The sequence below is a fragment of the Amphibalanus amphitrite genome, unplaced genomic scaffold (genome assembly GCF_019059575.1).
Source record: "Amphibalanus amphitrite isolate SeventyFive unplaced genomic scaffold, NRLGWU_Aamphi_draft 000781F_arrow, whole genome shotgun sequence".
Classification (NCBI taxonomy): domain Eukaryota; kingdom Metazoa; phylum Arthropoda; class Thecostraca; order Balanomorpha; family Balanidae; genus Amphibalanus; species Amphibalanus amphitrite.
The window spans coordinates 1,022-24,363 of NW_024882275.1; the positions used below are offsets into that span (position 1 = coordinate 1,022).

Here is a 23,342-nt window from a genome sequence, read left to right on the forward strand (position 1 = left end):
TGTCGCTGGAATGTATTCTAAGTGCTAAGAAGGAAAATAATTCAATTAAATGATGTCATGGACATTGGACAATGGACATGCCATTCCAAGCATATATTTGCCTGGCTTCGACAACCAGATAGCCAGGCTTATTTCACGAGCTTCTAAAGAGGTAGTGGATTTAATATCGTTTCTATTACATTTGATTGATAATCCTACATATCAGTAAAGCTGCCACGTTATCATTCTCGGCGAGCGATTACCGGCACATCGTACCAATGCCAATGCAGCGTCGAGCGTCCGATGGTTTACGATAGGAATTATAACAATAGTTTTAAACTAGCGCTTTTTAGAACCATGGACCGAAATGGTAATTCAAAGAACCTCTTCCCCTTTCAACTCACCTGAAAAAGCTGCTTTCGTGTACCACCCAGCAACCGTTTCGTAGATATATCAAAATGATAACTGGAGGCGAAGATTATCCTCGGCCGTGCCCATTTTGGAACCAACCCTGAGAGGCAGAACTAGGCGGCGGAACGGGCCGGGCGGCGGGCACCGGGGCACCGTGCCCCCTTTACTTTTGGCATTTTAACATTAGCCCTATGGGCGTTGCACGGAAAGAATGGGACCAAAAGTCGGCAGTGCCCCCCCCCCCCCTTCCCTTAATTGAAGGTGTTCTGCCGCTACTGCTGAGAGGCCGTGGAAAATCGCATTAAAATCAATGCCTATTTTATGATCTACCACGATTCGTGGGGCTGACTAGTACCGACGGGGATCCCACAAACACGACGGTCACATTCATTAAGCATGATGTAGGTACGGCGTAAAGCACCACAACTCACTCCAAAAGCGCAACCTTCTGAGATATCTTATATTTAGTTTCAATGCTGGTGGTACTGGTCAGTTTCAATGCTGGTACGGGGACCAGCAGTTGCTACTGTACACGAATCCCTTGTCTAGCCGTCTGTCCTGTCCAGTAACAACCGATAACATTGATATCGACAACCGGTCCCTGTACATAATAAAAACATAAAGCATTGGGACACAAACAACTGGAAACTGTTGGTACTTTCGCGCATAGGCGGCGGAACGGGGAGGGCACCGGGGCACCGTGCCCCCCTTTGATTTTGGCATTTTAACATGGGCTCTATTGGCGTTACATGGAAAGAATGGGATCAAAAGTCGGCAGTGCCTCCCCCCTTCCCCTTAATTGAAGGTGTTCCGCCGCTACTGCTTTCGCGTACGCAATACAACGACGCTGGCAATCAACAAGTTGCAACATACGCCCGAGATAATAAGTTTCAGATAACAACGCCGGCCAAGAGGTGCGCCGTCCGAAGGCTCCAGTTGAGCTGGGCGCAGGTACTAAATACGGAAATCCTACATTCATCTCGCCGCATTCAAGCGCACCAATCGAAAGACGACAGCGTGACCGCGCTGACAGGCAATCAACCTGGCCACATAAAACTAGCTAGTGCAAGGAAGATGTCTATATAAACCACTGGACCATGCAAAGTGTTCATGTAAATAAAATACGAGCAAAGATGACGCGTTTGAGGGTAGACTAGCCAAACAGTAACGATACACGTGGATCTCAACACTGCACAACCCATTCATCAAAAAAGATCTCGTGGATCCCTATATACGTCATAACTGGCCCCAGTACGAGGGTATATAGCCATGGACGTAAATGGCCGGCTTAAGGCACAGGATCCCAATTGTCATCCCCATTACGTGGTCCCCAGAAGTCGCCAGGCCGAGAGCCAATGGCAGTTAAGCACATCTTACACGTGCCGACAAAGGTGACACAATGAATCAAATAATGAGTCCGTTAATAAGCCTGCCTAATTCTGCATGTAGACTGCTATTTACCACCACGGCGGAAGGCTAAAACGCATCCATACAGCTCAACATAGGTGTCAATTTCCGCCGGGTTGGGGTGCTCAAGCTCTCTAAATTCCCCTCCGGCTCGGCTGGCTTGGCTTTGGAGCCCCAACAGACGGTGCGGGTCAAGGTCACCGCTAAGGCGGCGGCGGATTTGCTGCGCCCGGGCAGTGGGCACTGGGCAGCCTCAATTCGGTGAAAATCGACACCCATGCACCTCAACATGACAAAACGCTGCATACAAGCGCACGTCCTCGCATTTAATTGACGCATTTAACTGCGTCACTAACCTTGTACACTGTACAGGGTGTCCGGATAGTTCTGGCGCTTTTCAACATTTTCTAAAACAAATGCCATTGGTTCATAGATACTAATCAATGGATCAAAACAATGACCAGGGACACCAAGCCACATGCTTCCGCTACGTGCTCATTCAATGTAACCACCGTCGGCGCCGACGACGGCCTCGACGTAGGGGAGGAAGCGTCTGCGGGTTTTGACGATGCGGGGCATTTCCAGGTCCTCCCATGCTGTCATGATGCGAGTCTTCAGCGACTCCAGGTTGGGGTGAGAAATGGCCTAGATCCTGTTCTACAAAACGCGTAGCACGCCTTAGTCGAGCGGGTCAGGTTAGGAGAATAAGGCGGCCTAATCTCATTTCGCCACGGTGATCTGGCCCGGCAAGCTCCTCTGCCAGTTTAGCTTGAATGGCGGCGGCGTTGTTGGAGGGTGCTCTGTGCTGTTGAAATGCGAAGTGACCCTTAGGGCATGTCGTCTTGACCCTCGGGTTGATGTGGCTGTCCAGGAACCCCTCGTGGGCCAGCCTGTTATTCATTTATTCGACATTGACGAAGATGATGGGACATTTTTGTCCATCAGACCCCCGCACTTTCTTCGATTGCCGCGTTGAAATGCTGCTCCGTTCCCATATCGCGTTCGAAACGGTCTGAGGATATTTTTTAAGGAATTCCCGAGTCGAAATAAACCTTTACCTGCTAAACCATTCATCGAAAAACGCCGCATCGCGCTGCAACTCGCGCCTCGTTCAAGTCGCACCCGGCCGCCGCGCGCAGGCATTCAGCGACAAGGCGCATCTTCGCCCATCTACCCATCACTGAAAACGATTTCAAGGTCATATTTACACGACCCCTGGCTGAGCAATCAACGAGGGGTCATGTCTGTGATGATTGGCTGAATGTCCAATAATCACAGCGCGCGTTACACGGCGTCCAAAAGAAGCGCCAGGACTTTCCGGACACCCTGTACAGTGTACAACACTGGTGAGATGACTGTCCGAAGGAAACTGCCGACTTTGGCTGGCAACATTCAGGGTTAGTGACTTATGTACTGAGTTCGGCTGGCTGACAGCGATGTGACTTCAAGACCGGTTGATGAACGGGCCATCCTAGCCCCATACTACAGGAGCCCAGCTGGTCTTGGCGAGCGGCGGCGACTGGACGAGGCTGGACCCCTACTACAGGAGCCCAGCTGGTGCTGACGAGCGGCGGTTACTGGACGAACGGGTCAGCCTGGACCCCTATTGCAGGAGTCCGGCAGGTCTTGGCGAGCGGCGACGACTGGACGAGGCTGGAGTCCTACTGCAGGAGTCGAGCTGGTCCTGTCGAGGAAATAGTTCACCTTTAACATGGAATTTTAAACTGAGATAGCAGTCTGATAGAGCAGATTTGCGTATGCCTTATATTTGAAAATTGAACCGTTTGAGATATTCAACTTTTATCAGTGAGTATTGGTGCTTAAATTCATGTTCTAGTGCTCATTTACAGCTAGCAGAAACCTCTTCAACACACAGTGGCCAATCAGCGATGAGAGCACTTACAGGAGCAGAATCCCTTGCAGCTGATAGGTTGTTCAGCTGTTAGTGTTCATAACTTTAATCATTAAAATAATGAAATCCCTTTAGAAGAAGTGTGTAATTCCAAGTCAGAATGCATTTAAATTTTATTCATCACATTTTTAACATATCTTTTTAAATTCTATTCATCAAATTATTCACAGAAGGTGAACAATTTCTTTTAACACTTACCTTGCTTCAATGGTGACATGTAGTTCTTGCAGCAGAGAAGGCACAGCATTTGGCTGCAACTTCAAATATTTACTTGTTGCTATCAATTATTCAGTTTTGAAATGCATACAGGTACAGCGAATCTTGGGTTCTCCTGTAAGAATGCCGACGTCACCGCAGAAGTTCATCCAGAGCTTGCGCCTGAAAAAGGGCCAGGTTTAATATATGAGTGAAATGAAGACTTTTGAATCATTTTATTATTATACCATAATCACATTTTGCCTAATTTGTAAGAAATAGGTTTAGGTTAGCAGAAATAGGTAAGGTTTTGACTAGACCCCCTGAATCACAACAGGGGATGACACCCATGATTGGTGGGACCACCTATCACCTATCAGCCCGAGAGCACACTAAATTGCATGTCAAAGCTCCATTAATGCTTTTTTTCAATTTTTGCCGTCCATTTTGTTGGGTCCACCATGTCCATCACCAAGCCACATTTAAAATGCACTACACTACATCCCCCACCACCTGACCACACCAGGCCAAAGCCGCACCGCGCTACACAAAATCCGCACTGCATCAAGCTAAATCCACGCTACACCAAACCCTCACCAGCCGGACAAGCCAGCACAGACGAGATCTTGTCGAAATTGCCATGCTTTGCAGAGTGCATACTGGCCTACCTCAACCTCACCTTACCCAACATATGAGCCTGACTGTCCTAAGCACTGGGAGCTCATTGAGACCAGGTCCCACAGGCCCAGTGGCCTCCTAAAATCTGATTTCCATATGGCAAGGTGAGCTAGGTATTTAAGAATGGTGATCGGATATCGAATGCGAGACAAGACAGCAATGGGCAGTGGGCGGTTCATGCAACAATAATCATGTTTCCTTACCACAAGTATCAAAGCAAAAGCAAAAATGGCTACCTATCGAATTCAAATTTCACTGGAACCTCACCTGCATGGATCTTAAGTGAAAGGTACATCTTGTCTTGATATCTACATCTGCACGAAAGATACAACTTGATCCACTCATTTCAATCTTGTTTTTCTGCATCCAGGGCATGCAACACTTCTGGTATTTTTGGCACAACTTACTCGACTGCTGAGCTCAAATGCAAATTGCAATCACGGTCATAAAATACCTACTGAATATTGAATCGCAATGTATATTCAGTCGATGTACCCCTCGTTCGATGTCTCTCGGACGACGAAGATTGTACGTCGTCCGGCCAATCCCGTTCTAGGTCAACTGCGATTATGGAACTCGGCTGCGATTATGGAATATGATTGGCCAAACGGCGTAGGATCTTTGTCGTCCGAGAGACATCGAACAAAAGTAATGTCGCTACTGCGCCATTTATTGCATCGAATTCGCCCCATAGAAGCACGTGTTAACTCTCTCCCATAGGGCCCTGGGTAAACTCATGTACACAACCTCCATAGGGTCCTGGGTAAACTCTCCCCTTGTCTATTTTCTTTAAACGGGAATGGTTTGGACAGAAAAATATTTCCCACCTCATAAAAAATAAAACTTAATTTTTGATGTACTATATTCATGAAATACATAAAAAAACCAAAAGAAATTATTTCAAAGAAACCGATTGTTTAAAAAAGGACAGCTGACGGCATGCCTCCCGTGTCCCCTGGCTTGAAGCTTCGGCTCCGTGTTACCTTAGTATTCTATGACCGTGATGCAATGCTATCTAAGAAATTTTCAGAAGGCAAATGAGACATCATCGAATATTAGTGTAGTTTCCATATAAGTGCAGAACTGCAGAGTTCCCAAACTTGCAGCCTTTTTTCGTGTGATTGTGCACATTTCCAGCCTATGTGCGTGCTAGTGCGGAATACTTAGTTGCTAGATTGGCTGGCACAGCTTGTCAAGTGTCAACTCTGTGGTAAATGTGAAGATGAAGTCCAGTGAAGATTTTGAACATCTAACCTGACCTAACCTTACCTTCTAACTCAAAGCTTTCAACCTACCAATATACTACCTATGAACCTACCAGCCTAAAACCTACAACCTAACTCCTACAACCTACCAAACTCAAGTCTACAATCTGGACTTCATCTACTCATATATCAACTCTATTGCCTGATAGTTAATCTTTTCTTGTTTCACACAATCTTATGGTCTGATATGTCTTTCTGAAGCAATAGTCAAAGAATGTGATAAGTTAAGTAATTTTGCACAAATGGAGATAAATAAATTTATGTATATGAGTGTTTTTGAGCTAAGTTGTGTTTCAGTGGTGATAAATGGAATGCTGTCATCATCACATTGCATTGCCACCATGATCAAAGGCATTAGGAGCATTAGGAGACAGAAGTATTGACTATTGAGATGAGCCATCCATTTGTGTTTTTACCAATGCATTACCTTAGGCCTTTAGGGAAAAGTGATCAAAAGTTGTTGAGTGAAGGGGAATATGGAGAAGAGCATTTATTGTTTGTTTTTGGGAAGAAGAAAATCAATTAAACTTGTGATCATGCATTGTATTATGAGCCCAAATCAAACAGGATTCTCTCATGACCATACTAAATGCACAACCCTTAGCTGTTTGTGCACAGTGGAACCCGCTTAACCCTCGCCGGACTTATTGGTTTTCTACATACGCGCCGGCCGGGGGCGGGGGTGGGGGGGGGGGGCGGGGGGGTACGACCCCGTCTCGCCATTTCGCCCCTAATGGAGCTAGAACGTCGCAGAAAAGACGAGCGTGTGTGTCGTTACGAGATGCAGCGTTTTGTACCCGATTTTAAGGTCTCAGGTCAACCGGTGACCTCTGAGGTCAGGTTAAGTGGTCCAAGGTTCGGGTTCGGTTTTGGCGAATAACTTCACAAAAAAATGATTGCAGGGCCGCGATTTTGACAGCATCGTATTCGCCCTGCTCAGGCGCGTCGAATGGTATTCTTTTTATTTGGGTGAGGCCAACTTTGGGTGTTGACCTCGGGTCACGGTGAGGTCAGAGAGGTCCCAAGGGCACGAACTTGGTCGAAGGAGGTCATGTCACATAGCATTCGATTTGGCAGGTCTTCCCAAGTCTATTGGTGGCTTTCCCGACTCGCTAGCTCAATTTGATCAAAAGTTATTGTCGAAAAACTTACGACACTAGTGACGTCATCAATGACGTCATGCAAGCTCTTGGTGCAAAAATGAAGCATCGAACCTTGTAAAGAGTGCATGAAATAACCACGGTTGCGTGTGTTACAGCTAGTCTGAGATCGTTCTGGGCTCCAAAATAGCTGTTTATAGGTTTCCCCCATTGGCTTATAATGGTGACTTCATATGACCGGCCTGACCTCATGTGACCTTGAATAAAAAAGCGAGATATACACGTTGTGAGACTTCTGGAGGATAATAGGTCCTGCAAGTTTCATCTCCTTGTGAAATCTGCTCTGACACTGAGGGCGTTGCGAACTTGCGGTATCTGAGGACCGTGCAGGGGTTCACTTATGACGTCAAAGGTCAGTGACGTGACCTGACCTGAAAAAGCTGCTGGTATTGCAAGATCCGGCTTGAATCAAAGATCAGGTTCATCACTACTCAGTATGTTCCGAGCATTCGAAAAAGCAACCATCAAGATGTAATTGAATGATACCGTTTAGGATTGCACCTTCCCGCCTATCGCCAAATTTCAGCGTTTTATGTATGTACCATCGCCAAAGTGGATGCGGGTATCGATAGAAGAAAGATCAGGCTGTCGTATGGTACACTCGGTTTATACGTATCTCGACTAATAAGTTAAAAAATCGACTTTTAGTTTTGCCTTCGAAATCGGTATCTTCCATAGGTAAAGCACTAGTGAAGGGAAAATAAAAAAACCTTCACGCTCTGCTTACGTCACCAGAGCGTGAAGCTACCAATGCCATTGACTGGGGGCCGCTAAGAGCCTCATATGGTGGTCACTGGTCACGTTTCAGCCCCGCCGACGCCTCCGCCCGAATGGCACCATCACAGCAGGAGTGACAGCAGGATGGTGCTCTTTTCATCCAGGAGCTAGTGGCCGCGGTGGCGAAATCCACTGAAATGGAGGACCTGGATGACAGCGCCAAGGCCTCCCTGGGACACAGCTCCGGCGCCTTGGCACGCTCAGCCACCAGGCGTAACAAGTACGGTGCCTGCGCCAACCTGCTGATCGATCAAGGGGTTGCGCCGCTGGAGGTACGACTGAAGAAAGGCGGCCACCAGGTGGCCGCGGTCCTCCTCTTTTTCACAGCATTGCTGGACCACGGAAGGCTTCTGGTTCCGTCCCAACCGCTATCGACCTCACCATGAGGAGCTGCCAGATTTGGAGGCAACTGCCGAAGACGGAAGCGAGTGCAGGAAGCAGCTGCTGGTCTGCGATCAGCCAAGGAGGATGTTTGCAAAAGTGACGAAGATCGTCGCAAACCGGATGCCGAACTGGCCGGAAGTCGCTTGCAATGATGGCCACGACGTCCTTGGGAGCCTCCTTTCAGAGATGTATGCGACGGTTTTCAATCTATTTGCTGGAAAGTGCGGAAACATGGTAGTAAGGTCGCTGATGAAATTGGGAGGGCAGGCGAAGTAACACTTGAAGGAGTGTTTTGTGACGTTTGTTTGAATTGTGACGTTTGGATGGTTCGTTGTGACAGGACAGGTGTCGATTAGCATGTAAATAAAGAGATTTAACTCCCATGTACAAGTACTTTTTGTGGATGAGAGTGAGCAAATCATTATAATCAAATCGGTGGCATATGCGTTCCCAGGGCCTCCTCTAAGGATTTTTCACTGGGTGGGCAAAATTTTCGCCACTTCCCCGCCCAAGGGCGGATCCAGCCACTTGTTTTGGGGTTCAACCAATTTCAAAACCTGTTACCGGGGGGGGGGGGGGTGCGGGGATGAGACGAAATAAGCTGTGCCATTATTGGAAATAAAATGATAGTTAACGTTTGTCGTATGTTTTATGGTTAGCGATGCTCGAGCGATTCGTTCCAGATTACATGTACAGCCCTCAGCAGACTGCGTGGTAGGTATTCTTTTTCCGACAAAACTGATTATAATTCAAAAGTCATGTTATCAGTCGGTCGAAGCTCACTGCAAATAGATGCGCCATGCTCCACTCCTTCGATAGGGCCTATCAATAAACAAAGCATACCTACGCCTTGTGTGGCAACAAAATGTTTAAGTTCGTTTTGGGGGCAAATATCAACTTTTGGGTTTTGTTGCCAAACTGGATGGAAAATGCATACGATGATAATGCCAATCTAAGCTGCGGAGTCTCGCGCATCTTTCTGTTACGATTTCCGAGTGCCCGATAGCATAGTATTCGCGTTATTCTCGGTTTTGTCGAAAAAAAAGGATACCTACCACGCAGTCTGCAGAGGGCTGTACTTGCAGCCCTCCGCAAAAACTGCGTGGTAGGTATTCTTATTTCGACAAAACCGATACCTAATATCTCAAAGGTTCTGATAATCAGTCGGTCGGAACACATTGCATATAGATGCGCCATGCTCCACCCCTTCGATTAATTCAGTCACTGAACAATGTGTACTCTTACCGTAGCAAAAAAGCAAAAGTTTGTTTTGGGGGAAATATAAACTTTTGTGTGTTGTTGTCAAACTAGATGGAAAATGTATACCAAAATAAGCCCAATCTAAGGTGCGGAGTCTCGCGCGTCTTGCTGTTACGATTTCCGAATGACCGTTAGCGTATTCGCGTTATTCTCGGTTTTGTCGAAAAAAGATACCTACCACGCAGCTCGCAGAGGGTTGTACCTTTATTGTACGTGCCTTTTCACTTACGAGACAATTACTTGATAACTCCAATATCGGCAGGGGCGTGGCCAAGGGGAGGGGCCACGGGGGCAATGGCCCCCTCCCTTGAGCGCAGAAGGCGCCATGGGGGCCCCACAGGCCCCGGGATATTTTTTTTCTAACACTGGATAAAACGTATTTTACTCGGAAGCAAATTTATATCAATTCAAGTTTCATTTCTGTGGCCCTGGTTACCCGAGGTGCCCCTGATTACCCAATGGGCCCCTGCACTCATCCGAGGACCCCCGGTTTCCTGGGGCCTCTGGTCGCCCAGGGGGCCCCTGGTCGCTTGGGGGGAGCTAGTCGCCTGGGGGCCCCTGGTCACCTGGGGTTCTGGTCGCCTGGGCCCCTGCCCCCTGGTCGTCTGAAAGAACGTTTGTCACCTGCAGTGGCATAGCCAAGGAGGGGGCCAAAGGGACCATGGCCCCTCCTGGAAGCCAGGGGTCCTTATTCCATAGAGGCCCCTGACTGACACAGTGGGCCCTTGGCGACGCAAAGGCCCTGCGGCAGATCCTTTGACACAGCTGAGTAGTTATTCTTTGGCCAAGAGAGACCCAATTTTAGAGCCTTGGGGCCCTATTGAAACCAGGGGGCCAGTTGGATGGGATGGGTCCAACTTGGGTCCAACGGTGTGTAAACAGAATCAATGCGTTCCGACTGTTGGTCTGACCCTATATCGGTTTGAGGGAGCTCGGATCGGATCCACTGTCGATCTGAGGGGCCCTTATCGGTTTGAGGAGGCCCTCAAATGACCTGAACGGGCCCTTAGTTTGTCTGAGAGGGCCCTACGTCGGCCTGACTGGGCCTCTGCAAGTGCAAGGGGCCTTTTGTCGGTCTGAGTGGCCCTAGACGGCTTATATGACCCTCAGACGGCTTACGAGGCTCTCATGGGCTATAGGGGCCTGTGACGGTCTGAAGAACCCTCATCCGACCTACGGGTCCTCAGACCGCCATCAGAACCGGCTGGCGACTCCATGAAGCTATTCGTGGGCCTGTCTAACAGGGGCCCATATACTGCTTACCCCCTCAGTTCTAACATTGTTTGTTAATGAATATTTTTTCCATTTATTTGGGCCCCATCCAAAAAAATATTGGATACAACCCGATGGCTTTTTGGATTTTGAGGGGGTTATCTTGCGCCCTTGTGCGTTTAGCCCCCTCCTTGAGGAAATCCTGGCTACGCTCCTGAATATCGAGCAACCAGAAAACTTTTTTTGACCTTCAAACAGCATCCAGTTTGCTTAAGACCGGAAAGGTAGTACCGGACGTCCGGCCGGACCTTTATTTTTGCATTTGCTTCTGGGTGGGCAAATCGACGCCACTGGGTGGGCAATTGTGGCGACTGGGTGGGCATTTGCCCACCCAGTGGGTATGTTAGAGGAGGCCCTGTGCGTTCCCTCATCACTGTGAGGAAAGTATAACCAGCAAATGTTTGATAAAATAAGTTGCCAATATGAAAAAAACGCAACAATTAACACGAGCACGGCTAGATTGCTTATTTATAAGTTTCATTCACATAAACCAACAATTTTTTGTTGCCTGTGAGAGGAGATATTGAAGTCTGGGCACGAAATATTCGGTTCTGTTTTCGGCCTCTTACTGCAGCCGCCGGAATCCTGTTTCCAATCCAGTACTACTGTTATCTGTGATATATATATATATATATATATATATATATATATATATATATATATATATATATATATATATATATATATATATATATATATATATATTGTAGACGGCGCCCGTGTCGGGTTATAGCGGCGTAGGTGTCGCTGCTATCGGGTCCTGAGTGAGGTGCGGGTGGCGGGGGTACCGCAACCCAGTTATCCGTTTGACTTGTTAACTTTTTTTCCTATCCTTTTTCAAACCTTGCCACCAGTGATAAGTTAGGTGCACTATTATACTCGCGGTATTGAGTGACGGAGATTCGATTGTCCGATCAGAGTGGTTTGTTACTGTAAAACTTGCATCTCTTATCGTCAAGGAGCGCGTTTCGGTAATATTTGGTTCGGAGGCGGTATTTCATGTGTGATTATATTTCTTATATAAAAATATGGCTTGATTATGGTTAAAGTTTAGTTGACACGTCGATGTAAGAGATGCGACGCGAGTTGTTGAGTGACACGCTGGCAGGTCACGTGACCTGGCCGAGCTGTGGCGCAGTTTCCGAGCTGCGTGTGCGCTCTTTTCCCGCCCGACCTTCATGAGGGGTGGATGCGTGTGTCCCAGCGCGACGCTGATGAGTAAGTTTGACTATATAGGATTTGGGAGCACTTCAATGTTTAATGTAATTTATTTCAGTGTAAACCAGTAAATTCGTATATGCTTTAATTAGCTTTCTATGCTTATTTCTTTGATATCGTATATATTCTTGTACCTCAAGTGCGCCATTTAAAATGTTTCAATCTTCGTAGGTGTTCGGCTCGCTCCGGTTGGCCCGGGGACGTGTAGGCCAGTCGATAGCTGTGCGCTTTCCCCCGTGGCTGGAGCCGAGAGCGGTCTCGTGGCCGGGGCGTTTGAGTGGCCGGCCCCTGACGGCCCAGAGTGCGGCGGTGCCGCTGTTGACGAGTGGCACGCACAGCGGAGACGAGGAACAGCCGGTAGGAGCTAGTGTTTATTATGTTCTGCCATTGTCGATATGTTGAATTTAAGAACGCTGTTAACGTAATATGTACAGTTTATCAAAAGGTCGACTGTTTCGGACGGAATTCAGTGTGGACTGTGGTTACTGATGGGAGATTTGGTACTGACCTGTGTACCCCTGTGTGTGCGTGCGCCTCCCACAGTAACAAGGGCAATAAAGGTCCTTCGTCAACGGCTCGTCTTTCGGCGCTCCGCGCTATTCAGCCACGTGGTGGCTGCTACAGTGGCGGCTGTGCCGTCTACAGTTACGGCTGGAGTCTGCTGGGCCGTCTGCTGCGGCTGAGGTCTGGACTGCAACTGCGTGCTGTGGTCGACCACTGCTGCCTCCTGGACTGCCGCCAGCGGATGATGCGCTTCACCGTCGTGGAGCTGCTGGATCCAAGATCGGGCTCCTCCTGGTGGAGTGAAGCAGGGTGGTCCGAGCTGCAGTGGGTGAGGTGCTGTGCCTGAGCAGTAGCCAGTGGGCGCTGCAGAGTGCAGGTTGCGGTTGGTGGCCGTGGTTGTGCTGCGTCTGCAGCTTGTGGCCACAGTGAGGTGATGTGCGTCAGTGGTGGCCAGTGAGGTTTGGCGCGTGAGTCACGGTTGGTGTGGTGACTGGTGAGGCTCTGCGTGAGCTGGCGGAGCCGGGGGCCGCGCTGTGCTGCTCTCGAGTGCTGTCCGACGACTGGCTGGTCGACTGCTGCAGCCTGTGTGGTTGCCCGACCTGTCCGGCGGCAGTCGTCTCCGGTGATTGCGCTCTGCTGCCGTGGGGCTGCTCCTTCTGGCTGGCTGGTCGACTGCTGCGGCCTGTGTGGCTGCCCGACCTGCCCGCCCGGCGTCCAAGTCGTCTCTGGCGACTGTGCCCTGCAGTCCTGGAGCTGCTGCGTCTGGCGGCCGACTGGTGGGCTGCTGAGGAGCGACTCAACGTGGAGCGGTTTCGGTGAGCTGTGGTCCAAGGGAGCTGAACTTGTTGACTTTGAGGTTGGGGATAGGTTGTGTAGTGGTGCCCAGCTGGGACCAGCCCCTGTGACTTGATAGTTAGTAGTGAGTTTCAGTGCTGAAGTGTTTTTAGGCTGTGTCGTACTGTGTTTTTAATATTAGTTAAGGTGTTTAGTTTGTAAGTTGGATCTGGTGGTCCTTGATCCCTTCTCGTCTGCTTCTGTATCCTGTGATCCTGCACATGATGGCGACGCCCAGTAAGGAGGATCTTGGTAAACTTAAGTTGGCTGAGCTCCAGCGCGAGCTCGAGGCTAAGGGCTTAGAACCCACAGGTAAGAAGTCTGAGATGGTAGATAGGCTGTGGGCAGCTATGCAGGACCCGACGGAGTCTCCACGTGTTGAGAACAAGGTGGACGTTAGGGAACCCCCAGGTGAGAGTCAGCCTATCTCTAAACCGAGTGCAGAGATGCTGATGGTGAAACTTAAACTGATGAGGGAACGACAGGCTGTAGAGGAGAGTAGGCTGAAGGTTAAGGCTCAGGCAGAGCAGGATGAGCTGAGGCTGCGGACTAGGGCAGAGCAGTTGGATGTTGAGATTCAGCTGGCCGAGCTGGGCCAGGTGGATGAGTCAGCACTGGAGCCTCTTCGGGTGACAGTGAGTGAGACTTCGGTGACTCCAGTTGGGGCTGATGCCCTTTCAGCGCAGGTGAGGCGTTCACTGCTCCCTCCTGCCGAGCTCCGTCCGTTCTCGGGAGCGGTTGAGGAGTTTAGGCTCTTCATCAGAGCGTTCCAGTCCAGGATTGCTAGCCGAACGGACGACCAGGGGGAACTGCTGTATTACCTCGAGCAGTATACCCGCGGGAAAGCTAATCAGCTAGTCAGGAGTTGCCTCCACTTGGGTGATGAGGGCTACAGCCAGGCTGTGAAACTTCTCGAGTCTCGATATGGAAATTCTCTCAGACTGATCGATTCGTACGTGGAGCGGATCGAACAGTGGTCGCGCCTGCAGTCTGGGGATGTTGAGGGGCTTGACAGATATGCTCTGTTCCTAACTGAGGTAAAAAACGCGATGTCTGGCGCCACCATGGGCGAGTTCGAGCACCCGTCTACCCTCCGCTTGATCGCGTCTAAGCTTCCAGTGTATCTGCAGGACCGGTGGCTCCGAGAGGCCGACAGATTGTCTGAGAGTGGTAAGAGGATTACTTTCTCAGACATGGTTAGCTTCGTCGCAGCAGAGGTGCGAGTGAGGAGGAGTCCTCTTTTCGGTCCAAGGCCTGTCATTTCCGGACGCGGTGGTGAGGCTGGAGCGCGGCATAAGGTGAGCACAGCGAAGGTGAGCGAGCCCGGGGTGCAGAAGTGTGTTTTCTGCGGGGCGGCGCACCGTCTGGAGGGCTGTAAGGATCTGCTTCGTAGACCTTGGGAGGAGAGACGACGGGTGTTGATGAAAAATCAGCTGTGTTTTGGCTGCCTGAGGAGGGGACACAGGGCTCGGTCTTGTAGAAAGCCGCTCCGGTGTGGTGTCTGCAATGGGCCCCATCCCTTGGCGATGCACAGGGAGCCGAGCTCAGTCTCTGCCCCCATCGAGCAGCAGCGTGCGGCTCAGCCGCCCGGCAGGGGGTCTGATTCTTTGCGCGCGGGACCCTTGACCGGCGGGATGGGAGCAGCTGGTGACCCACCTGGGGCGCAGATGAGTGGTGGTGTTTTAAGTGCGAGCTTGGGTATCCGCGGCGCGGGCCGGACGGCGCTGCCAGTGGTTGCTGTGCGCCTCCGGGGTCCCACGGGGCTGGAGGTGGTGGTGAATGGGTTCTTGGACTCTGGCTCGTCAGGTAGTTTCTTGACTGAGTCGCTGGCGCGGCGTTTGAAGGTGAGAAGGGATGACACTTCCATCTCCATCGAGACGGTTGGGAACGAGCGGAGGGTGATGCAGACCTCGCTGGCCTCTGGGTTGGAGGTCTGCGGTCTGGACGGAGCAGAGTTCCTTCCCCTGCCGCCGCTCCTGACTATCGACAGGATCCCTGTGACACAGTCCGATCGGTGCCGGGTGAGTGAGCTCAGAGCCGCTGCCCACCTGCAGGGTGTGGAGCTCCATGAGGTGGATGCCCCAGTGGAGTTGCTGCTCGGCTCCAACTGCGCTACTCTGATTGTTCCCAGAGAGGTGAGGTCTCCGCCTTCCGGTGAGGAGGGCCTCTGTGGTGTGAGGACGTGTCTTGGCTGGTATGTAATTGGTTGTGGTGGTTCCCCGGCGACAAGAGGTAGGATGTCTGTCAACCTGCTGCGGGTTCACGACAGCTGTGTCCCTGACCGTGACTCAGAGTGCGTCTTTAAGGTCATGTATGAACATGAGTTTAAGGATCTTTCCGACGACAAGGAGTGCCTTTCCGTGGAGGACAGGGAGTGGCTGTCTGACTTGCTCCCACAGGTCAAGAGAGACGAGGAGGGGCACTTCGTGATTCCACTTCCTAAGAAGGATTTCGACCAGTTGCCGGACAGCTTTCCGATGGCGTCCAGGAGATTGGATTCTCTTCGGAGGCGCTTCAGGTCTGATTCCGACTATTTTGACGCGTACCGACGAGTCATTTCGTCACTGGTTGATGACGGCTACGCAGCTCCAGTGCCAGACGGTGAGGTTGGAGAAGGGCCGGTCTGGTACCTCCCTCACCACGGCGTGCAGGAGCCCGCGAAGGGAAAACTGCGCGTGGTTTTTGACTGCGCGGCCCGGAGCCGTGGCGTGTGTTTAAATGACTTACTGAGAGGGGGTCCGAACCTGACAAATCCGCTTCTCGGGGTGCTCTGTCGCTTCCGGGAGGGGCGTGTCGCGTTCACATGTGACGTCCAGTCTATGTATCATCGAGTGCGTGTGCCGGAAGCAGATGCTGATCTGCTGAGATTCCTGTGGTTCCATGATGACGACCCAGAGGGTGACGTGCAGGTGCTGAGGATGAGGTCGCACGTCTTCGGAGCGGTGTCAAGTGGCAGTGTGGCCAGCTTCGCGCTGAGCCGCTGCGCAGAGGAGGGTCGCGAGCAGTTTCCTGAGGCCGCTGATGCTCTACTTCGTAAGACGTATGTAGATGACGCTCTATGTGCTGCTGACTCCGTGGAGGAGGCTGTGAAGCTGGCACGTGACCTGAAAGATCTCTGCAGGACCGGTGCATTCAACATGACTAAGTTCACCAGCAACCGGTCAGAGTTTCTGAAACAGATTCCGTTTGAAGACAGAGGTAAGCAGGTTAAGGCAGTGGATTTAGATAAGGACGCTCTGGGCTCTGAGCTAGAGTTCCGCACGGCTGCAATTTTCCACAGCCTAGCCGCTCCGCAGCCATGGCTCCACAGCCACAGCCGCCCACAGCCGTGGCAAACTGTGGGCAGCCAGCCGTCAGCCGGCCGTGGATACTTTCAATGAAATGCAACCAAAAAGTATATAATAAGTTGTTTTTAGTTGAAACATATAGCCAAAAGCACATTGCAATGGGCTATAGATTCTCAAGCTCATGAAGCGTCATAGGTTAAGTGGTTGTGTATCTGGCTTTAGGCCGAAGGCCTGAAGCCTGATGCGCAACGCATGCTTACACAAGCCCTTGCAAGGGGTTAAGAAAGATGGGTAGGTAGGTACCTACATCAACAGAAAACATAAACAACGAACCAGAATAGAAGCACTAGCAATGTAGACATCTAATGCCAAATCCTGAAGCATGGTTGTGGGACAGAACAACAGACCCTGATGCTTTTCATTATCAATGTTATATGGAAAATGATACTGAAGTTGATGGACTGTCAAACAGTGATTGTCTAGTCAAAACTCTTGCTTCTTTCTTACCTTGCATATTTTCTGGGGTGTGATATGCCAGGCTTGAAGCAGCCTTCTGAGCCAGTCTCAAACTAATTTGATATGCAAGGCATCAAAACACTAGTGAGCATCCAAGAAAGAAAAACATTCATCTATTTTGATTTTTCCAAATAATGATCTTCGCTCAAATCCCCAAGGCCGTGCGAGCCACAATTGCCTCTTTCAATCAAAAATTTTACTTGAGTTTTTAATGACGTCAATAGCAAAGAAGTGGCAATAAATTGTTTTGTGTCACTATAAACAGCCAAAAATATTATAATTTATAAATGATAATGCTATACAGTTAAACACGTGCTCTCAAACAAAGATTAAGCATCAAATTTTTACATTTTCAGAAGAAGACGTCATTTTATTAGTAAAGTCAACAGCTCGCGTAAGAAATATTGTGTTCAGAGTGCTGTTCACGGGCACCTGCGGTAACTGCGGTAGCTGCGGTAGATCGCAGGCTGTAAGTCCCGCCCACTTGTGCGCACGTCATCACGCGTTCGTCTGAGGCGGCCGTGTCAATTTTCCGCCCAAGTTACACGAATGCGCAACTGCCGCGCCACTTTGCATGACAAATGGCTCCTGCGGCCGCTGCGGTCGGATCGTTTCGACCGCAGGAGACGCAGGCGACCGCAGCCGGCCGCAGCCGTATGACGTCACACCACCCGCCCCATCCCCACTTTCTGTGACGTCATTACCCGGCTGACCGCCGAGCCGCAGCTACCGCAGCTACCGCAGGTGCCCGTGAACAGCACTCAGGGTTTCACCGTCATGTGAATTACGTGTTCAGGGTTTTCACCATCATGTGAATTAACCGTAAGTAAAGTTCATGCTCACTTATAATCTAATTCCATTAGCTTCCTTAATCAGCATTTTCTGTTAGCGGTCACTCACACACCAGTTAGAACATAAAGCGCCAGTTTTATATTATGTAATTGGACTTGCCGAAAATCCAGAAATACGTCTAAGAGTTATTTCAGATAATATTTTATGAAGCCTTTAGATTTCTTTTTCTATTACCTGAAAGAATTATTGAACGCTCGTCTTCATCTTCAATAGCTGTAAGGTGCTCTCCTAATGACCAGGTGAGATTGATTTGAGAGGGATGTGACAATGCAACATGCTGCATTTTCTGAAACTGTCAAGCTCTGGATGATGAAGGAACAATTGGTACCTATAATTACTATTCTGTACCAGAGTGCAAACTCCCCTACAGCAAATGGTAAAACCATTACAGGTTTTCAAAGGCTTCACCACTTTCAATGTTGCTGGGCATCCTTTGCATGATTTTTACAGGCTAGACTGCTTATCAGAATGTAAGATTAAGGATTTAAAATTTTATATTTGATTACTTAAGATTGAGCTTGAAATCTCACAGCCGTGGCCACAGCCGTAGCCGTGTTCTTGGAGATATTTGCAGCCGTCCCGGCCCACAGCCGTGGGGCTGCAGCCAGCCGCGGCTGCAGCCGGCCGGTGCAGACCTCTACTCTGAGCGTGCGCTTGGACTGAAGTGGTCTGTCGAGAAGGACTCTTTTGTTTTCCAGTTCAACGACCGGCACAAGCCGGTGACGAGGCGCGGCATACTATCCACCGTAAGTTCGGTGTTTGACCCTCTCGGTATCGTGTCGCCAGTGACCCTGCTCGGTCGAGTGCTGCTGCAGAGGCTGTGTGCGGTTTCCTGTGGGTGGGACGAGCCTCTGTCTGATGCCTTGACGGGGGAGTGGGAGGAGTGGCTGGCCGGTGCCAGGGAGCTGGACAGTGTTCAGCTGGAGAGGTGTATCGTGGGCCTGCCTGGAGAGGTGTTAAGCACTCAGCTACACGTCTTCGCTGACGCTAGCGAGACTGCGTACTCTGCAGTGGCATACCTGAGAAGGGAGGTTCGTACTCCGGACGGGGAGGTCCGGTGTTTTGTGACGTTTCTCTTGGGTAAGTCGCTTGTGAATCCCGTGCGGTTCGTGTCTGTGCCGCGGCTCGAGCTAGCCGCCGCAGTGCTGGCCGTGAGGGTGAGACGGGTGCTTGAGAGAGAGCTAGACACCCAATTCGACTCTTTCCACATGTGGACTGACAGTATGGTAGTACTGGCCTACGTCAGGAACCGGACAACGAGATTTAAGACTTTTGTGGCAAACCGGTTGGCGTACATCCATGACGGCTCCAAAGTGAGTGACTGGGCGTATGTGCCTTCGACAGTGAACCCGGCTGATGTTGGATCTCGTGGCTGTCAGCCGGCGGGACTGAAGCCGTGGCTGGGAGGGCCAGAGTTTCTTCTCGGGAGCGCCGGCGGATGGCCGGAGGAACCGGCAGTATCTGTGTCGGTTCCCGTTTCCGAGGTAAAGTCTTCGCCTGTAGCCCTGGTGTCGCTTGCCGCCGGTCCCGAGAGCCCTTTCGATCTACTGATCAGGAGTTTCTCGTCCTTTTTTCGACTCAAGCGAGCGGTGGCGTGGTATCATCGCTTCCTCTGTGTCCTGCGTGACGGCTCTTTCCGCAGATGGTGTCTGGCGAGAAGGAGAGGCCTGAGGCGGCGCGGACACGGTGAAAGGACTGACCTGACCGTGTCAGATCTGTGCCGGGCAGAGCGTGTTGTTTTGCGGCACGCCCAGAGGGACCTGGCTGATTTTCCGAGAGAGGGGTGTGACGATGGCCCAGTCGGAGTGCCTATGAGCAGTCCTCTGACGAAGCTGCGTCCGCAGATGCTGAACGGCCTGCTGGTCGTGGGAGGCCGACTCGGTCGGTCGGAGAGTGTTTCCGAGAGCGCGAAGCACCCAGTGATTCTGCCCCGTAAGAATCACGTGACCCAGCTGTTGATCCGAGAGGCTCATGAGAGGGTGGGCCGTGAGGGCCGCGATCATACTTTTTGGGAGGTCCGGAAACGTTTCTGGGTGATAGGCGCTGGTCCTGAGATTCGGGGACTCATTCGCAGATGTGTAACGTGCAGGAAGGTGAACGCGCGGCCTCAGAAGCAGCTCATGGCAGACTTGCCAAAGGAGCGCGTGTCAGCCGATACACCGGCATTCTCGTCAGTGCTGCTTGATGTGTTTGGGCCGATCTTGGTTAAGACCGGGCGGACCGAGCGGAAACGCTACGGTCTGATGTGTGTCTGTGTCGTGACACGAGGCGTCCATGTTGAGATTCTGGATTCGTTGCGCACAGACTCGCTGATAAACGCCATTCGTAGGATCAGCGCTCGCCGGGGTCAGATCGTTCAGATCAGGAGTGATATGGGGACGAATCTGACCGGGGCCGACAGAGAGCTCCGCGAGGCGCTGAGCGAACTCAGTCACGGTGATTTGCAGCGTGCCGCGCTGAAACAGGGCATTGACTGGCAATTCAATCCCCCCACAGCTTCTCACTTCGCAGGTGGCGTTGAGAGGCAGATCAGAACATTCAGGAAGGTATGGCGGTCCATGCCTACTCAGCAGCGTCTGGATGACGAATCGATTCGCACGCTGTTTTGCGAGATCGAGTCTGTTATGAACAGCCGGCCACTGACTTACGTATCGACTAGCTCCGGTCAGCTGGAGCCTCTGACCCCGGGGCATCTCCTATTTCTGAGGAGCAGTGCCGGACCGATACCCGGAGAGTTTTCAGAGTCCGATTCGCTATCGAGACGTCGATGGCGACACGTGCAGTATTTAGCCCAGCAGTTTTGGTATCGCTGGAGACGTGAATACCTGCTTTCTCTCCAGGCGCGCCAGAAATGGACGCGGGAGTCGAGAAATGTGCAGCCGGGAGATGTGGTTCTCCTAGCTGACCAGAACGTGCCGCGGGGACTGTGGCGGCTAGGAAGGGTAGTTAAGGCTTTCCCCAGTCAGGACGGACTCGTGAGAAAGGCTCTAGTTCGGACAGGTGAGTCCACGTACCTGAGACCGATCCACAAGATGGTATTGGTCAGTTCTGAATCTGACCTGGATTAGTACTGTGCGGGGTCAGATGTGTGCGAGAGTCTGAGAGCCTCTAGTTTAAGATTTAGTGTAAGGTGTCAACGTAAATAGATTCTTTATGAGCTAGAACCTGTTTGCGACAGACTAGTCTGTTTGTTTTTGCCAGCAGGTTTGTTTGTTTTTTGTTTTTTGCCAGCGGGTAGGTTTTGAGGTGCCAGACTGTTACGTGTGATTAGATTTAAGTGTCCATGTAAACTCGGCTAGCTGCCCTGGCAGTCGAGGGTTGGTTCTCACCAGCAGGTAGACGGTGAGTGGGTTCACCCGGGCGCCTTTGTGTTGATTCGAATGACAAGATATGGCCATTCGAATGGGGGAGTGTAGACGGCGCCCGTGTCGGGTTATAGCGGCGTAGGTGTCGCTGCTATCGGGTCCTGAGTGAGGTGCGGGTGGCGGGGGTACCGCAACCCAGTTATCCGTTTGACTTGTTAACTTTTTTTCCTATCCTTTTTCAAACCTTGCCACCAGTGATAAGTTAGGTGCACTATTATACTCGCGGTATTGAGTGACGGAGATTCGATTGTCCGATCAGAGTGGTTTGTTACTGTAAAACTTGCATCTCTTATCGTCAAGGAGCGCGTTTCGGTAATATTTGGTTCGGAGGCGGTATTTCATGTGTGATTATATTTCTTATATAAAAATATGGCTTGATTATGGTTAAAGTTTAGTTGACACGTCGATGTAAGAGATGCGACGCGAGTTGTTGAGTGACACGCTGGCAGGTCACGTGACCTGGCCGAGCTGTGGCGCAGTTTCCGAGCTGCGTGTGCGCTCTTTTCCCGCCCGACCTTCATGAGGGGTGGATGCGTGTGTCCCAGCGCGACGCTGATGGGTAAGTTTGACTATATAGGATTTGGGAGCACTTCAATGTTGAATGTAATTTATTTCAGTGTAAACCAGTAAATTCGTATATGCTTTAATTAGCTTTCTATGCTTATTTCTTTGATATCGTATATATTCTTGTACCTCAAGTGCGCCATTTAAAATGTTTCAATCTTCGTAGGTGTTCGGCTCGCTCCGGTTGGCCCGGGGACGTGTAGGCCAGTCGATAGCTGTGCGCTTTCCCCCGTGGCTGGAGCCGAGAGCGGTCTCGTGGCCGGGGCGTTTGAGTGGCCGGCCCCTGACGGCCCAGAGTGCGGCGGTGCCGCTGTTGACGAGTGGCACGCACAGCGGAGACGAGGAACAGCCGGTAGGAGCTAGTGTTTATTATGTTCTGCCATTGTCGATATGTTGAATTTAAGAACGCTGTTAACGTAATATGTACAGTTTATCAAAAGGTCGACTGTTTCGGACGGAATTCAGTGTGGACTGTGGTTACTGATGGGAGATTTGGTACTGACCTGTGTACCCCTGTGTGTGCGTGCGCCTCCCACAGTAACAAGGGCAATAAAGGTCCTTCGTCAACGGCTCGTCTTTCGGCGCTCCGCGCTATTCAGCCACGTGGTGGCTGCTACAGTGGCGGCTGTGCCGTCTACATATATATATATATATATATATATATATATATATATATATATATATATATATATATATATATATATATATTTGTATATTTCGGCAGGATATCTTCTTGAATACAAGTTTTATTAAAAATGACCGCGTTTTTTGCCTTTTCACGTTTCTTTTGAAGCTTTTCTATCGTTCTTATGAGTGTTTTTTGCTCAGACGTCAGATCAAAGATAAGATTACCAAGTGACATTTATATGCATAATTCGACGTTTCAAATAGACACCGCTATCCATTTTCAAGATAACATGGTTCGCTCGATGCTACGTTTGCAAGCTTCGGTTTGCAATACATAAATGACAATAATAAAATGCAAGTTTGCGCGAGCCTAATTTCCTAAATATCTTACATCATACAAACATTCAATCGACGACAATCACATAAATCGCACCGCTGCAGCACAGTAAGTTGTCTGCTCTAACCCATGTTCTCATGCTGCTACACTTCCCCAGAGTAAAAGATTGGAATACTGTTGGACCTGTTTGTTAAGCGTTGGTCGCTTTTCATGTATGTGTAGTGCTTCTAACACTGCTAATTTTCGCTTATCGTGACATGATGTGATGATGGTGGTGTTCTCTGTCAGGTGTTGTCTTGTAAGTGCTGAGCCGTGTTTCTCATGCATGTGTTCTTTTGGTGCTCCATCTCTTAAATGCATAGTGAGTCTTCTAGAGAGCGAAGTTGTAGTGACACCAATATAGGTTTCTTTACGAAGCCTGCAATCTTCGTGAGGACATGTGAATTGATACACTACATTGGTGCACTTCAACTTATCTCTGCTAGAGTTGATGTTGTTTTTCATGACAAGGCTACGTGTTTTCATGTTTTGGTAAAAG

At 50.2% G+C, this 23,342-nt stretch overlaps 1 protein-coding gene and 1 long non-coding RNA gene across 2 annotated transcripts; one reads left to right on the top strand and one right to left on the bottom strand.

Moving 5' to 3' along the window:
• Positions 1 to 3,430: 3,430 nt before the first annotated feature.
• On the bottom strand, positions 3,431 to 5,210 carry LOC122366054. Its single transcript, XR_006253828.1, has 3 exons — positions 4,850 to 5,210; positions 3,908 to 4,087; positions 3,431 to 3,481 (listed from the first exon to the last, which is right to left on the bottom strand). It is a non-coding gene; the product is annotated as an uncharacterized LOC122366054 (long non-coding RNA).
• A 13,749-nt stretch (positions 5,211 to 18,959) lies between these two features.
• LOC122366055 lies at positions 18,960 to 22,407 on the top strand. The gene is made up of 2 exons (XM_043337820.1): positions 18,960 to 22,192; positions 22,379 to 22,407. The coding sequence occupies exon 1, from the start codon at positions 19,120 to 19,122 to the stop codon at positions 20,977 to 20,979; it is 1,860 nt and encodes a 619-aa protein (XP_043193755.1). The 5' UTR covers positions 18,960 to 19,119; the 3' UTR covers positions 20,980 to 22,192; positions 22,379 to 22,407.
• Positions 22,408 to 23,342: the final 935 nt, after the last annotated feature.

Coding starts and splice junctions, on each gene's coding strand:
- LOC122366055 (XM_043337820.1), top strand. CDS start 19,120: ATGTGGACTGACAGTATGGTAGTACTGGCCTACGTCAGGAACCGGACA.